At 52.4% G+C, this 14,083-nt stretch overlaps 1 protein-coding gene across 1 annotated transcript in view; it reads right to left on the bottom strand.

Moving 5' to 3' along the window:
* otog (otogelin) overlaps positions 1 to 14,083 on the bottom strand; it is a 431,253-nt gene that overhangs the window by 211,577 nt on the left and 205,593 nt on the right. Inside the window, exons 31-33 of the mRNA XM_072517704.1 lie at positions 13,212 to 13,328; positions 6,122 to 6,278; positions 3,920 to 3,946 (exon numbers count right to left, since the gene is read on the bottom strand). Coding sequence (XP_072373805.1) covers positions 3,920 to 3,946; positions 6,122 to 6,278; positions 13,212 to 13,328 — 301 coding nt within the window. The remainder of the gene's footprint in view (positions 1 to 3,919; positions 3,947 to 6,121; positions 6,279 to 13,211; positions 13,329 to 14,083) is intronic.

Here is a 14,083-nt window from a genome sequence, read left to right as displayed (position 1 = left end):
ATCCCTAATTGCCCTTGAGAAGGTGGGGGTGAGCTGCCTTCTTAAACTGCTGCAGTCCCTGAGGTGTAGGTATACCACAATGCTTTTAGAGAGGGAATTCCAGGTTTTTGATCTAGCGGCAGTGAAGGAACAGCAATATATTTCCAATTCAGGATGGTGAGTGACTTGGAATGGAACCTGTACCTGTTGCCAGGTATCTGCTGCCCTTGTCCTTTAGAGGGTAGGGTTTGTGGGTTTGGAAGGTGCTGCCTAAAGAACCTTGGTGAGTTCCTGCAGTGCATCTTGTTGAAGGTACACACATGTAACCAATTCATTTACTTGAAAATCTGAAGTGCAACGCTACATCTGGTCCGTTAAGATAGAAACCAAAGCTATCAAGATGGCATGGTGGCACAATGGTTAGCACTGCTGCCTCAAGGTGTTGAGAACCTGGGTTCAATCCTCGCCCTGGGTCACTGTCCATGTGGAGTTTGCACATTCTCCCTATGACTGTGTGGCTCTCACCCCCACAACCCAAAGATGTGCAGGGTAGGTGGATTGAGCATGCTAAATTACCCCTTAATTGGAAAAAAGAATTGGGTATTCTAAATTTATTTAAAAAATAAATCAAAGTTATCTGCATCGGCAGAACAATTTATGAAGAGCTCAATCTTCCTGATATATTGTATTTTTAGTATATTATATAATTTATGCAAAATGCAATGTTCAGACACCAGTTTATTTCAAAAGAAATTATCTGCATCATGAGATTATATATGATATTGCTTTACTAATGTCCTCTGCAGAAAACATTTAGCCCCCTCTAGGGGCTCACTCTTGTTGTTAATCTAGTGACTTCTCTGTATCCAGGCATCAGGGATGTGACGAACAGGCACGTTCTATAAATTAATTTATCTCTTGTTTAATTCAGCAGTCTTAAAACTCTGTACAAGTGGTGAGCTACACATTGACAGTTTGTGCTAAAACATTGGGTATGTTTTTCTCCATGTGTAAAGAGCAATCCTTTAACTGGACTGACCACCCTGTTAAATAATTTTTCTTCAACTTTACAGCTGGAGGAATGCAAAACTGCAAAGCGAGCTCTAATTTTTTAGACGGAGGATGCCTAGTTGTGAATTTGTCCATTTCATGTCAAGAATGCTTCACAAATAAGTTAATGTCATATATCGTTCCATTGGCACTGTAAAATAAAATCACATGATGGATTGAGAAGACTTAACAAATTTCTCACATCAAATTCTGGCAGGGATCAGTTGTTTAAGCAGCTTGCAAATGTCACAGCTAAACTTTAACCAAATTACAGCATCCAAAGGAATCTACAATATTACTACTGATGCCAGAACTATGAAGTATAAGCAGAAATTGCTGAAAGTAATCAGAACTTCTGGTGGCACCTGTGGAGAAGGAGAGGGGTGCGATCTACTGGCCACATCCCACCCGAACCGGTGAGCGATGCAGCAGGTAGATTATGGGAGAGGCCTCTTCCGGGATTTGCCCTGTAATGATATGTATATGGTCAGGTTATTGAAGGGTTAATAATTACACCTCTGTGTAAATCAAATACTAGAGGGTGCTACCACTTCTCTGTATTTAAGTCAGACTCTGAGGGAATTCTGGGAGTAGCATAAGAAGAAAGCATGGTGAAAGTATAAGAAGAAGATTACATGCGGTTAGATCATAGAGTAGTTAGTGACTATTTAGATTATTGAGTACTGTAGGACAGATTCAATATTACTTAATTATTATCTGTAGCTCAGTAGAGTGTGCAAACTTCATTTAATTATTAGTGTAATAATAAGTTAGTTTTGTTTCAATCTTTTGATTGGTGTATTCTTTGTCAACACCACATTGGATCATTCTGGAAGAAAGGACAAAGAATACAACATATTACCAAGCATGGTAATATAACATACCCGGTTTGCCATGCCTCACGAGATCTAACGGGATCTATGAGATGTCGCAATCTGGATCCCACCCATTGTGAATGGAATCAGTATTTGGCAATTCTGCATATTGAGCGAGTAGCTGGTCTAACTCTAATATGCAGCTCGCCTAATCTACCCAAGGCTTTGGGATCTAACCCCTTCGCCTCAGAGACCTTAGGTGAGCGCCGTTCAGTACTGATCCCCACAAATGGTGACCAAGCGGGACGTCACTTGGGATGGTCTCCCATGGCATCGGCGACCTCTGGTTGATTGGCCTTTGGGCAGGGTGGCACCCTGGCACTGGCAGTACCAGGCTGGCATTTTGCCCATGCCTGGGATCAAGCCCAGGGGTGCGCTGCATGAGTGAGGGGGGGGGGGGTTGGGCATTGGGACGGTCTGGGGGTCGCTTTGGGGGGTTGAGAGATCAGGGGCTATTTTAAAACGGAGTCCAGATCCCCTCCTGCACTGAGGACTTCCGGCTAGCGGAACTCTCCAGTGCAGGACTGAGTGCGGCCTCGGAGTCATTCCCCGCTGGGTCATCAAAAACGAACAGGGTACCATTAGGTAGCAGGATCGTTCCCACTGCTACAAGCACCGGAAACGATCCCTCGATTCCTGCCCAGAAGGCGCTCTGTTTTTGTTGGTTAGATCGCGCCAAACATTTCGGGCGGTTGACCTTTCAGAACTGAGAAAAGTTAGAGATGTCATTGGATTTGAGCGCGTGAACATTAGGGGATAGGGGAGGTGGGAAGAACAAAACTGAAGGTCACTGATAGAGTGGAGGCCAGGAGAGATTAAAGGGATTAATTGTGCAATGCCAAAGGGGACAGGAGGAGGTGCAAATGACAGGATCCTGAATAACTGCCACCCAAAAGCAATGTTAAGGAAAGAAGAGAGAAATAAAACCAAACCAGTAAAGTGAAACAAAAAAAAATGGGGTGAAGGTTATGTTCTAAAGTTGTTGGACACAATGCTCAGTCCAGAGGACTATAAAGAGTCCTGTCGAAAGAGGGGGTGCTGTCCTTTAAGCATATTTGGAACATTGCAGACTGCTAAAGTAAGATTAAGGTGGAGAATTAAAATGGCATGTAACTGGAAGCTAGGGGTCATGGTTACTGATTGAATGGAGGTGTTTCACAAAATGGTCACCCAGCTGCATTTGGGTTACCCCAAATGTAGAGGAAATCACATCGAGAAGTGAATACGACTGGGGATGCTCCCCACTGTAGTTGTAGGGCTCTTGTACCTGTTACAATTCATTGCCCTTCCTCCCAGAAAAATGATGAGATTCTCCTTGTACTCACCTTTCATCCCACCAGCCTCCGTATTGAAAGGATCATCCTCCACCATTTCCATCACCTCCATCGTGATACCATCATCAAACATATCTTCCCCTCTCCTTTCAGCATTTGAAAGGGACCATTTCCTTTGCGATACTCTGATCCCCTTCTCAGTCAACCCTAATACCTCTCCCTCCTACAACACCTCTTCATGCAATTGCAGGAGATGCAACACCTGCCCTCTGACCTCCTCCCTTTTTACCATCCAAAGCCCCAAACACTTCTTCTGGGTGAAACAGTAATTTATATTATACGTCTTTCATTTTAGTATTCTGTATCCACTGCTCACAGTGTGCTCTCCTCCACATTCAGGAGATCAAACATAATTATTTTAGAAGTGAAAGGAAAATTCCATCCTGTTTCTGGGAGAGAGGGGAAGGAGTGAGTGCAGGAAGTGGAACAAGCACAAGAGCCCTTTCAACCACAGTGGGGAGTATTCCCAGTTGTATTCGCTTCTCAATGTGATTTCCTCTACATTTGGGATAACCCAATGCAGCTGAGTGACCATTTTGTGAAACACCTCCACTCATTGTCTATCTGTATATTCCATCCTCCAACTTGAAAAGTAATTCTTGTAAATGCAGGAAGCATGATTAATCAAAATATTGAATAAACCTTGGACATAACTGTTCTCATCACAAAATTGAATCTTACCTTTGTTGTAATATTCACAATCATAAGCTGAAAGGAAGGAAAAGAACAAATTACTAATATTGAGCTGTTTTCATATGGTGCAGCCAAATTTCTAAGAAGTGAATGCAAGATTTCTAAATTCTTTAAAATTTTTCTCTCCATACCGTGCATTAACTGAAGCTGAGAGGACAGGCTGCTCTCCTCTTTGAGAGCTGACTGGTAGTGATCTAACCTGAGGGTCACCACACCTCAATAGCTATTTATGTTTTCCCCTTTTTAAGTGAAAGTGTCTGCTCTCCATTCAGAGTTTCAGAAAGAAGGTAAACTTCTAATCTGGAGTGCAAGTGAATTCTATAAATTTAAAGACATCGAAAGTTTAAAATACACCACCAAATAATGCTTCTTACAGTTAATTTTAGACAACAATGTTTTTAAAAGTAAAGGGAATTGCAGGAAATATTTCTATTCAATATGAAGTGGATTCCTAATATTGGCTTTAAAATTACTTTACCAAATAAAAATTATGTTAAAATAGCAAAATTGTTACAGTGAAGGCTCCATTAATCTGACTTGTGATGGAACCAAAATGAAATCTGATCATTTATAATGGGCGGGATTCTCCACTCCCGCGCAGAAGTGCCCACGCCATCGTGAACGCCGTCGAGGTTCACGACGGCGCGAAACGGCCCCTATCCCGACCGATTCAGGGCCCGATAATGGGCTAGGAGCAGGGCCGCGTCATTCACATGCGCCAGGCCTTGTCGCAGCGTAAAAGCGGCGCCGCATACATGACGCGGCCGGCGCCGCATAACTGGCGTCACCCGCGCATGCGTGGTTGCCGTCCTCTCCGAGTCCGCCCCGCAAGAAGATGGCAGATGGATCTTGCGGGGCCGCGGAAGGAAGGAGGTCCTCCTTCAAACAGGACGGCCCGACGATCGGTGCCAACACCCCATTTGAGGTACCCCCCAGTGCAGGATCCCCCCCCCCCCCCCCGCAGGTCGCAACCCCCCAGCGTTCCCGCGCTGTTCCCGACGGCAGCGACCAGGTGTGGACGGCGCCGGGAGGAACCCGCCGTTTTGGCCTGGTCGCTCGGCCCACCTGGGCCTGAGAATAGCAGGGGTGCCGGAGAATCGCCATTTTGGGTGTCTTGGGCGATTCTCCGGCCTGCGCTGCGCGGAACGCGACGGGGCTGTTCCCGCCGTTTGGGATAATCGCAGGAGGGCGTCGGACCGGCATCGCGGGAAAATTTGGCGGCCCAGGCAATTCTCCCAACCGGCGCGGGAGAGGAGAATCGCGCCCAGTGTGCTGTTATAGGCAGGAGCACACCATTCGTCCTGCTGAAAACATGTATCAATATAAAGGATATGAACTCCGTGGCTGCAATTTTACTGACACAACGTGAATCCTTGCTGCTGGGATCAAATTCAGTCACGCAGGCGAACAGAGGGACCACAGTGGTGATTCAGGATTGCCATCCAATTAATGACGATGGCCTACCTCTACAAGCTGCTGGCTCAGTCAAAGGGCAGATATTTCTGCAACCTTGGAAATGCCACCATTAGAGGCACCCTTATCACCATAAGGGATGCACGGATGACTATTGCTGCTGATCAACCTATCTTTGGGCCGTGAAGCCTCAGGAACGGAGGATACCCTCCACCACTTCCCACCCTCCGGGAAGCTGCGTGAAATCATCCTTGGTGTAGCTGATGGACTCACCATGCAGCAATGGGACATTCCGGTGCTGATAAAATGCCAACGGTGTTATAAAATGGCAGTCAATAGGTTAATTCGTTACCTTAATTGGCCACCCTCTTCCAATGGACGGGCAACTGAGCTGCTGGCATTCCTGCCTTTAGTAAGATCCCATGGTGACAGAGACACATCAGGCCTCCTTCATGACACCGTACATTGCCATTTCACCATGCCTCCCACCCCCCAGCTTGTCTCCAAAGGGCTGGCAAAATTCAGACTCATATGTCCTAAAGAATCTCTGCGGAAGATGTAGAAACCAAAGAGCCCCACAACCAAAAACAACATGCTGCAAAAGCAAAAAGAAAAATGGGCAGTCACAGGTTGCAGGGCGCCATTTCAGCACTTCTCTATCCAAGGGACAATGTACTTGGAAGGTGTAGGTCCCTGCTTGAGCACCGTTCTCCTGGTAACTGGGTTGATGAGGGGGATGGCAATTGAAAATTGTCCTTCGGTAGTTGCTATACTTACGGCAGATTGTGGGGGTTCTCCAATCAATTGCAATTCCATGTTGGCAGCACACATGAGCATATGCTAATACGCTGGTGCAGAAACACTCACAGTCTCCACCACGATTACAGGCACACGTATCTGTCAAGCAGTTGGAATAAAACCAGGTGACATCAACCTGAATAATTGAAAAGAAATAAATATTAAAGCACAAGGATTGGGTCGATTATAAAATACGGTATTAAATAAAACTGGAAGAAAGCATGTTAATACAACAATACTACAAAATTACCTCTCTGACACCCCAGGTAGAATTTAGTGCCAGCCCACCCTCACAATCCTGAGGTTGTTTTTTGAGGCGGGGTGCCATTTAATCGGGCAAGAGGGTACGGGATGAGAACTCAGCCACCTCCTGCCTCCACCTGATAGAAGCCCAGGGTAGGAATGGAAAGCACCAATTGAGGAGTTTAAATGGGCAATTAATGCAACCTCCCACCACACTTGCTATTCAACCAGGGGCCTGCAGGGGAGTCACCATGTGGAGTGCCTGAAAAGAAAATGCTGCCGGATTTGCTTGCGGGCTCCAAGGAGGTCCCTTGAACAAAGGCACTCTGTGCCATGACCCCCAACCTCACTAACCCTTGGTCTGGGGTCCTTGGTTTATCTTGGGCCTGTGGTGGGTGGACTGCTGGCAGCTGCAGATGCTCTTGGTGGCGCTGATGGGGCTTGGAAAGCACTCGGCCTCTGATTGTCCAACAGCTCTCAGGGTTGGGATTTCTGCCCAACCGGTGTCTTTAATCCAAGGAAAGTTTTGACACTAGCAACTTAAGTGCCTAATAGGCATTGAATACCGGTGGGCTTTCCCCAACGAAGGTGGCATGGGGAAAGCCAATCAGTTTTCCAGCCCTCTGTCACAAACATTAAATTTTGTCCATCATTTCCAGACTGAAAATCCCAAGTATCTCCAGCCTTTTTTCTTGATGCCTACCTCTGAGACATCGGGCTGAGATTCTCCCTGTGGCAGGTGCGCAGATTTGGGAAATTTTCCAGCCTGCAGCACCTGTCTCAAGAAAAAGTGCCCGGGTTGATAGAATCTCCATTCAGGGGAAGTGCCCTGGATGATGGAAGCCTTATCCTGGAGTCGTGGAGGGGGGGAAGGCGCTGATTCATGCCGGCCAGGCCCTCCATCCTGGACACAACAGGGGCTGCCAAGTGCCGAAGTGGGCTGGTTAAAAGGCCTGCTTTGGTTCTCTGGCATTTCATCGCTGCAGTCATATCAAACAAAGCCCTCTAGCCCTCACCTCTCACACCCCTCAACCACCACCCACTCCTCATATCCACCCATACCAACGCATGCTAATCCATGCCCCCTCCCACCCATCCCCAATGGCCTCACATGTCTCGCATATCAACACATGCCCCCATTCATCCCTATGATCACTTATAGTCCATATACCAATCCATGCTACCCCCACCCACCATGGGATGACCTCCAATAGGATGATCTGAATGAGATAAATCTGACTAGAACATTGTAAAGTTTAATCACAATTTCCTCTGTTTTGGCTATGTCGTTCAATCTTTATTGCTATGCATTGGAAGGAAAGTCCCCTCTTGTATTTTGTTTAATTCTAGGAGGAGCAATTGAAGGGAGTAGGCAGCCCATAATTACAGAATGAATCAATGAACCATAATCTGAATATTTGACCAATTTCACTGAGTTTCAGGTCGCAGGCACAATACGACAGGAAAGGAGGTGAAATTAACCTGACCTTTCCTGATTCCCAAGACGCAGCTTGAAACATTGGAGCCCTTTCTGCTGATCCCTGGGGCGAAATTCTCCGTTATCGGTGCAAAGTCCGCCGACCGGCGCCAAAAACGACGCAAATCCGACCTTCATCACGCTGCCCCAAACGTCGCAAAGTCTCCGGCCCGGAATGGGCTAGCAGCGACGTGACGGGATCCGCGCTTGCTCACGTGCTTCACGCCGTGCAGCGTCATACACGCCGCACGGCGTGACGGCTCATCAGGACGCGCTGCTCCCCCCCCACCCGACCGGAACACCCGACCGGAACACCCGACCGGATGGCCGCCCGCCACTCAGCCCCGAGGTTCCAGTCACGGGATGTGGAGGCGCTCCTGGACGCAGTGGAGCAGAGGAGGGAGGCCCTGTATCCCGGGCACGGCCGCAGAGTTGCCCCACGCCACAGCCGGCATCTGTGGAGGGAGGAGGCAGAGGCCGTCACCGCTGTGGCCCTGACACCACGGACAGGCACCCAGTGCCATAAGAAGGTGAACGACCTCGTCAGAGCAGCCAGGGTGAGCCTCCCCCACCGACCGATATCCATATCCCCCATATCCCCCCTCCCCCATATCCCCCCTCCCCGATATCCCCCATTCCCCCATATCCCCCCTCCCCATATCCCCCATATCCCCCTCCCCCATATCCCCCCTCCCCCATATCCCCCATATCCCCCCATATCCCCCATATCCGCCTTCCCCCATTTCCCCAAGTGAATCCAGCCCTAACCTTAACCTCTGCAATACACGTGCAACCGATGGCGTGCATTCATATACCTGTCTAACACTGTTGCCTTTTACCCCTGCCACCACCCCCCACAGGAGAGGCACGCACACAACACCAGGGAGCATGTGAGGACTGGAGGAGGCCCCGCTGATGAGAGGCCACTGACCGAACACGAGGAAAGGGCCCTGGAACTGGCTGGCGGACCTGAGGACCGGGAGGTTGCTGATGCAGAGGTCGGGGACATACTAGCAAGTGAGCCACCGACAGCCCGTCCCCATATCCCCCCTCGCCTATATCCCCCTCCCCCATATCACCTGATCACTGCCTGCGTGTCTAACCATGCATGCTTCATTGTGTATCGCAGGAGCAAATGTCGAGGCACCCATCCCCACAGATGCAGACCGCCCGCATGATGCCCCTCGGAGGCCACGGGAGTCGGAGAGACCCGGACCCTTCGGCATGCGACGCCCGCAGGATGTCCCTTGAAGACCACTGGAGACGGAGAGACCTGGAGCAACAGGGAGACGATGCCCCCGTCTCGTGCGGGTGCGACGGCGCAGGCGTGTGCCACCCAGCGACGAGAGGGGCAGCCACAGGCCCCCGTCACAGCCGAGCCAGGACACCACTCCCCAGGACACCACTACCCAGGACACCACTACCCAGGACACCACTACCCAGGACGCCCCTACCCGGGACAGCACCTCCCAGGAAAACGAAATACCGGACAGTGACACAGAGTGGATGGGTGGAGACGAACCCCCACCCCAAAGTGCCATGGACTCAGAATGGGACGAAGAGCACGACACAACGCCACTGCTGTCACCAACACCCTCCACCATCGCAGAAACACTCACCTCGGTTGGGCACTTTAGTGATGAGGCGTCTGGTACACTCACTGGTGCGCACAACACAGCCGTCCCGCAGGTGGAGGTAGGGGCAGCAGAGGGGCCGGGCGGTCAGAGGGCAGCCCAGCCCAAGCGAACATCTGCCGCCCAGATGGATCCCGGGTTCCTGGAGTTACCACACCCACCCATAGATCCCATGCAACCACCGAAGCGGAGACGAGCGAAGAGGGTGACGGCCAGCTTGCGGCGGCTGCAGTCGCAGGTGGAGGAGTCCACCCGCGTCCAGGAGCTGGGAGTGGTGCCGGTCATGCGTGCCACCCAGGCCGACACCGCACGGGTGGCGTCCGCGGTGGAGGCAATGGGTGCGACGGTGTCAGACATGGGGAACGGCTTGCGAGGCCTGGGGCTTTCTGTGCAGGCGGCGTCTGTGGCCCAGGACATGGCTGCCCTCTCACAGGAGGCCATGAGCCAGTGCCAGCACCAGATGGCAGAGGTGCTCAACGCCATGGCCCAGTCTCAGGAGTCAATGGCCCAGTCTCAGCAGGCCATGGCCCAGTCTCTGCAGGCCATTGCTGAGGGCATCGGCGCCATTGGCCATGTGCGAGCCGGCGTCGCAGTCACAGACAGGGTTTGCCAATCCCCTGAGCTCCATGGCTGCAAACGTGCAGACCCCTGTCGATACCAGCACGGGCCTCCAGGACTGGCAGTGCCAGATGTCGGGGGGGCGTCGGATGGCCCGTCCGTTCGCATCCCCCACCCATGTAGAGGCCTGGGGGCCATCGGGCACCCCGAGGGAGGAGGAGGTGCTGTGGTCCGTCCCGGGTCCCCCTGTAGGGGAGGTCCCGGAACACCGCGACACCTCGGACTTCCCCCCCGCCCTTCCGTCCCAGGTGCATCGGGTGGGCAACGGGCAGGACAGGCTGGCAGCTCGCCATCCCAGTCACCCGGGCCGCAGCCTGGCCCATCTGGCCCCCAGTCGCCCTGGCCCCAGGAAACGGCCGCCAAAGGGATCCCGTGTCAGAGGACAGGAATCACAGGAGTCCACCTCCAGTTCTGCTGTGCCGTCTGGGGAACCACGTAGACGTAGTCAAAGGGCCCGTAAGGCCAAACAATTAGACACTGAGTAAGTTGGCACGGGGGCAGGGCACAGATGAGTTTTAGGGGCTAGGGCACGTGCATGAACTTCTTTGGTTATTAAAGCCAATGTTACACCTACAGAAGCTGCCTTTGTGCTCTGTCCAAAGCGTGCGGGGGTGTCATGTACGTTGAGCGCAAGTGTATGTGTGTGAGGGGTGGTCTTACCTCAGCCCCAGGTGAGTCTGCCCCCTTCCCCCTGGGCCGCCATCAACATCCCCCCCCGGGCAGAGGACGGGACCGTGAGCTGCAGTGTCACAGCCGCATGCAGGGATGGTCCGGGTGGATGGTGGTACTGTGGCCATGGGTCAGACATAGTCCAACGATGTGGAGCCAGGAGCTCATCGCAGGGCGGGTTGTCATCATCCTCCATGGCCTGCGATAGACACGCGTCCACCGGCAACTGTGTGAGCCCGGCCGTTGTGCCGCAGGTGGATCGGCAATGGGGGGGGTGGTGTGCATGCGGGTGGGGTGGGTGGGGTTGGGGAGGGGGGTGAGGGTGCTGGGTGGGTGGATGGGTGGGGGTGTGGGTGGTCGGCTGTTGCCATGGTGTGTGGTCTGTGGCCATACTACCCGATTCCCACGCCCATCTAGTCAGTGAAGCGGGCGTCTATCAGCCTGTCCCGTGCCCGCTGGCCCAGCCGGTAACGGTGGACAGCCACCCGCCAGTGTCTAGCCCGTCTGCCCTGACCATTGCCCCTATCCCCCTCATCTGGGAGGGCTGCGCCTCTTCCTGCTGCTCCTCCACTCCGCCCTCCTCTACCTGCGGCACATCGCCCCTCTGCTGGGATATATTGTGCAGGACGCAGCACACCACAATGATTCGGCCGACCCTATCTGACCGATACTGGAGGGCGCCCCCAGAGAGGTCCAGGCACCTGAAACGCATCTTCAGCACGCCAAAGCACCTCTCTATCACTCCCCTTGTCGCTACATGGGCATCATTGTAGCGGTTCTCCGCCTCATTGTGTGGCCTCCGTACAGGCATCATCAGCCACGATCGCAATGGGTAGCCCCTGTCGCCCAGCAACCAGCCCCTCAGCCGGGGATGGCGTCCCTCGTACATGCCGGTGATGTATGACCGCGACAACACGTATGAGTCGTGTACACTGCCCAGGTAACGGGCGCAGACGTGCAGGATCATCATGTGGTGGTCGCAGACCACCTGTATGTTCATCGAATAGGTCCCCTTCCTATTGGTGAACACGGCCCTGTTATCTGCAGGTGGCCGCACGGCGACGTGCATCCCATCAATCGCGCCCTGGACCATGGGGAACCCGGCCACGGCAGAGAAGCCCACGGCCCGGGCATCTTGGCTGGCCCGATCCACAGGGAAGCGGATGTAGCGGTGCGCCATGGCATATCGGGCGTCTGTCACGGCCCGGATGCACCGGTGCACCGATGTCTGCGATATGCCGGACCCCCTCATCCCCCCTCCCCGGCACGGCCCCCCCCACTCCCCCCCACCCCCCATCCTTCTCCCCGGCACGGACCCCATCCTCCTCCTCCCCGGCACGGACCCCATCCTCCTCCCCGGCACGGACCCCCCCATCCCCCCTCCCCGGCACGGACCCCCCCATCCCCCCTCCCCGGCATGGACCCCATCCTCCTCCCCGGCACGGACCCCCCCCATCCTCCTTCCCGGCATGGACCCCCCCATCCTCCTCCCCGGCACTGACCCCATCCTCCTCCCCGACACGGACCCCCCCCATCCTCCTCCCCGGCACGGACCCCATCCTCCTCCTCCCCGGCACGGACCCCATCCCCCCTCCCCAGCACGGACCCCATCCTCCTCCCCGGCACGGACCCACCCATCCCCCCTCCCCTGCATGGCCCCGGAGCCCAGCCCACTCTAACCACCCCCCCCCCCCCCCCCCCCCCCCCGCCGCACACACACACACAAAACCCTACACACACCTCTCCCCCACACATACAGACTGCGGCCACGCCATCGACTGTTCAGCGGCCAACCTCCCAGGCCGTCACCCACCTCCACGCTGGTCGGCGTAAACCTTGAGCACTGGTTGACGCCGATTGAAAGGAGGTTTGATTTACGCCGACGTGACCCGTCATCACGTTGACGGGACTTCGGCCCATCCGGACGGGAGAATATCGACAGGCCCAAAATCGATTGCCTTGCGCCCACCCGTGCCATTCTCCGAGGTGTGCGGCGCCATTGACGCCCCGCCGACTTTTCTCCCTTCGGAGACTTCGGCGGGCAGCGGGGGTGGAATTCACGGCGGCCAACGGCCATTCTCCGACCAGCTTGGGGGTCGGAGAATCTCGCCCTCCTGAGTCTCCATAGCAACATAAAAATGCATTTTTGTCAGTATCATTCAATTGCACAAAATAACTAATGAAATGTGACAATCCTATTCTGTCAGTGTTGTCATGTCAATTATTGAGGATTTCTTGTAAATTTTCCCTACTTTCTTGGAGTAAAGGGATTTGGGAGAAGCAGGAAAGTATCATGTGGCAACAGTAGAATTGGGAGAATTACATCAATGGAACAAAAAATGTATTTGTCCTATGCATACTCCCATTGCAATTGGAAATGTGGATAACATTGAGGAGAAAGGCAGTTGTTGTTTCGATCAGCACTCACCACTGGGTGGCAGGGCTCAAAAACCTTGGACAATAATATTCCACATTCCTTCTTAGCAAACGGCTCCCGGAGTGGATTCATATTGCATGGATTACGGATATCAGGGCTGTTCGTACACTGGAAAAAATTAAGTAACTGTTATGAGAGTTACCAAGAAGGCAAACAGGATGTATTTACAATGCTTTTTTTAGACTGGATTCAAGCACAATTTTGGGAATATTACATTGCTAAACTCTAAGAAACTAAATTTCAAAGGGTATGAAAGAAACTCAGGTTACAGATATGCTGCAGCCAATTCTAACTCACTCTACATAGCAGAAAGAGGGTGGCAGTGACCTAAAAATTGCACTGCTTATATCGTTTACCGTTATATGTACCCTCTCAATTCACCTGTGACTATCCTGTCTGGGAATTATGTTCTCCCACCATTCACAACTGTTTCCATCAGACACAAATTGCAAATTGCGATCCTACGCCAAAGATGGACTTCGATGTGATTTTCAGGCAAAATTACTGGCTACCAGGAGGGAGGAAATGGGCCATTTAAACGTACATGTGCCTCTCAATCTTTTGATCATCAAAGAATAAGTAGCTAGTGGCAAGAGCCATTTGGAAGCACTTCAAAGCTTAGTACATCACTTGGATTCTACTCCCACCTCACCAGCATTTCTCATATAGAATCCATACAGAATCAAAGAATCCGTACAGTGCAGAAGGAGGCCATTTGGCCCATCGAGTCTGCACCGACCCTGTGAAAGAGCACCCTACCTAGGCCCACACCTCTGACCTATCCATGTAACCCCACCTAATGTCTGTACACTACGGGGCAATTTATCGTGGCCAATCCCACTTAACCTGCACATCTTTGGACT

Source organism: Scyliorhinus torazame, chromosome 10 (assembly GCF_047496885.1).
Source record: "Scyliorhinus torazame isolate Kashiwa2021f chromosome 10, sScyTor2.1, whole genome shotgun sequence".
NCBI lineage: Eukaryota > Metazoa > Chordata > Chondrichthyes > Carcharhiniformes > Scyliorhinidae > Scyliorhinus > Scyliorhinus torazame.
Note: the sequence above shows the minus strand (reverse complement) of the source record. Positions and strands in the feature narration are given on the sequence as shown.